This window comes from Acytostelium subglobosum, assembly GCF_000787575.1.
Source record: "Acytostelium subglobosum LB1 DNA, scaffold: scaffold25, whole genome shotgun sequence".
Taxonomy (NCBI): Eukaryota; Evosea; class Eumycetozoa; order Acytosteliales; family Acytosteliaceae; genus Acytostelium; species Acytostelium subglobosum.
This window is the reverse complement of record NW_012236508.1, coordinates 499,856-502,132: the sequence shown is the minus strand read 5'-3', so window position 1 is coordinate 502,132 and position 2,277 is coordinate 499,856. Positions and strand designations below refer to the sequence as shown.

Genomic DNA, 2,277 nt, shown 5'->3' with positions numbered 1-2,277 from the left:
TACCACAGTCACCTTTTTTGCTTCTTGTGCACAATATGATGTGTGGCTCTCACTCTTTCACTGACTATTCCAGGAGTTGTAAATATAATTCCAACAGTCATCAGGTGATCAATAGGTATCATATTTTTTTTTTTTTTTTTGTTTTTTTTTTTTTTTTTTTTTTTTTTTTTTTTTTTTTTTGTTTTTTTTTTTATTGTTCATTATAATTCTTTATCTCAAGGAATTTTGAAACTGTCTACTTTATTAAGGATTAGATCTCTACTACTTGAGTAATTTAATCCAATTGGTTAGACCATTCCAAATGTTCATCCGACCAAGATACATCGAGATAGATAATTTCTTGATGTATTTAAAAAATTGATTGAATGAAGTATCATTTTAAAGTATCATTCAATCTAGATATATAAATAAGATAGAGTCCAGAGTATAGAATAATTTATTAATAACGTGAATTATGTTTGTGAATTATTATCTTAGCAAGAATACCAATGTGATTATCTGATGAAAAATAAAAAGTTTGCTCCCTCCCAAACACCAAGAGTCGAATTCCTTTTGCATCCCAATGAAGTTCAAATGTCATTTCATTCTACTAACTAAATATCCAGAAACATACACACAAACATAAATGGAATGTACTCATACACATATACTTTAATTCATTCTTTAATTCACATTCATTGTTATTCTTCATACATATAATTTTAGTATCAATAATACTGTTTCTAGAAATGAAACAAATAGAATCATTTATTAATCATTCAAATGAACTCTCATCAAATACAACAACTACAACATCAACATTTACAAATGCAACAACATATCCAACAAATCTTCTTTTATTACCAATGACTTTATTATGTAATGTTGTAAAGTTTATTAATAATGCACTTGACTCAATTTGTTTAATTATTACTTGTAAACATGTATACCAGTGGAGACATATTCTTATCAACTCTTCCAAACTTTTAATTTACTATCCCAAGAATTATTGTCAACCTCAATTATTTTCTCCATTCAAATTTGGAATTGGTACCAAATCAATCATTGACTTTTGTGAATATCCACCGGTGGTGAATGATGAGACATCAATGGCACTGAGATTGAGAGGAGAAGACCAACCATTGTCCAAAGTCGAGTTTCCATCTGCCCTCAACACCTTAGACATTAAATTCTCCGATCAACATTTGATCGACGGATCACTTCCCAACACCATAACCAAACTCACAATTGAGTTTGATAATGGGTTTATCCCAAGGATTGGAATAATCCCAGATTCTGTGGTGGATTTGAGAATAACAAGAATTTCAAAAGATCATCAAAGTCAAGGCTTCCCCAGTGGATTGATACCAACCTCTGTAAAACAACTTCATCTATCTGGATATTTGGCACTCTCCCCAGGATGTATTCCCAACTCGGTAGCATGTCTCTTGATAGATCTGAACAGCCAATCCAATTTGTCAATTGATACCATCCCAAACACAATGACGTCACTCTTTCTTTCAAACCGAGTAGTTACCAACATTGACTTTAGTGGATTCAGATCATTGAAATATATGAGTATAGACAACATTAATAGTATTCCAAAATTGCCAACTTCCCTATCCTCACTATTCATGGAGAAATTCAACAATATAATAGTATCAGGATCACTGCCCAACAATCTAATCAAACTACATATGAATAGATTGAATATTCGTTTGCATTATGGATCTCTACCCAATAGTATTCAGGAACTTTTCCTCCAACAATACAATCATCCAATGAAAGTTGGTGATCTACCATCATCACTAACACATTTGGAGATGATGGCATACAATCACGATCTTGATCTAAGCAATGTCCCACTAGTCCATCTATCACTCGACAATATGGAGAGGAGGTTAACACTTCCAACAACATTAGTCACCCTCATACATCCGAACTTTTATCCATACAACACAAACATACCACCTTGCCTCTTTAAACTGGTGTTTGGTGGCAAGTTCATCAACAAACATCCAATGCCAATGCCGCCATCAACAACCAGTTATTTATAAGGATGGATATACTTCCGATTATATTCCATCGACTGTCACTTCAATGAAGCTGAATCTTGACACCTGGGACAAATCCATCAATCCATTGTTGAAGCACATACCAGGATCACTCCAGAAGTTGTCTTTAGTTGGTTCTGAGGCACTTGATTTTGATGTAGACTATCCCGACACATTGAGATCGGTCAGGATCTTCAATGGTACTGACTTTTATAGTGAAGGACCTTACAGACCTTTGTACCCC

General features: G+C 33.5%; 1 protein-coding gene across 1 annotated transcript; it reads left to right on the top strand.

Moving 5' to 3' along the window:
• Nucleotides 1-1,073: 1,073 nt before the first annotated feature.
• SAMD00019534_101570 (hypothetical protein) lies at nt 1,074-2,030 on the top strand (the record flags this gene model as incomplete). The annotated part of the gene is made up of 1 exon (XM_012894796.1): nt 1,074-2,030. A coding segment is annotated over one exon (957 nt), but the record flags the coding sequence as incomplete, so codon positions are not given.
• Between the last annotated feature and the right edge of the window lie 247 nt (nt 2,031-2,277).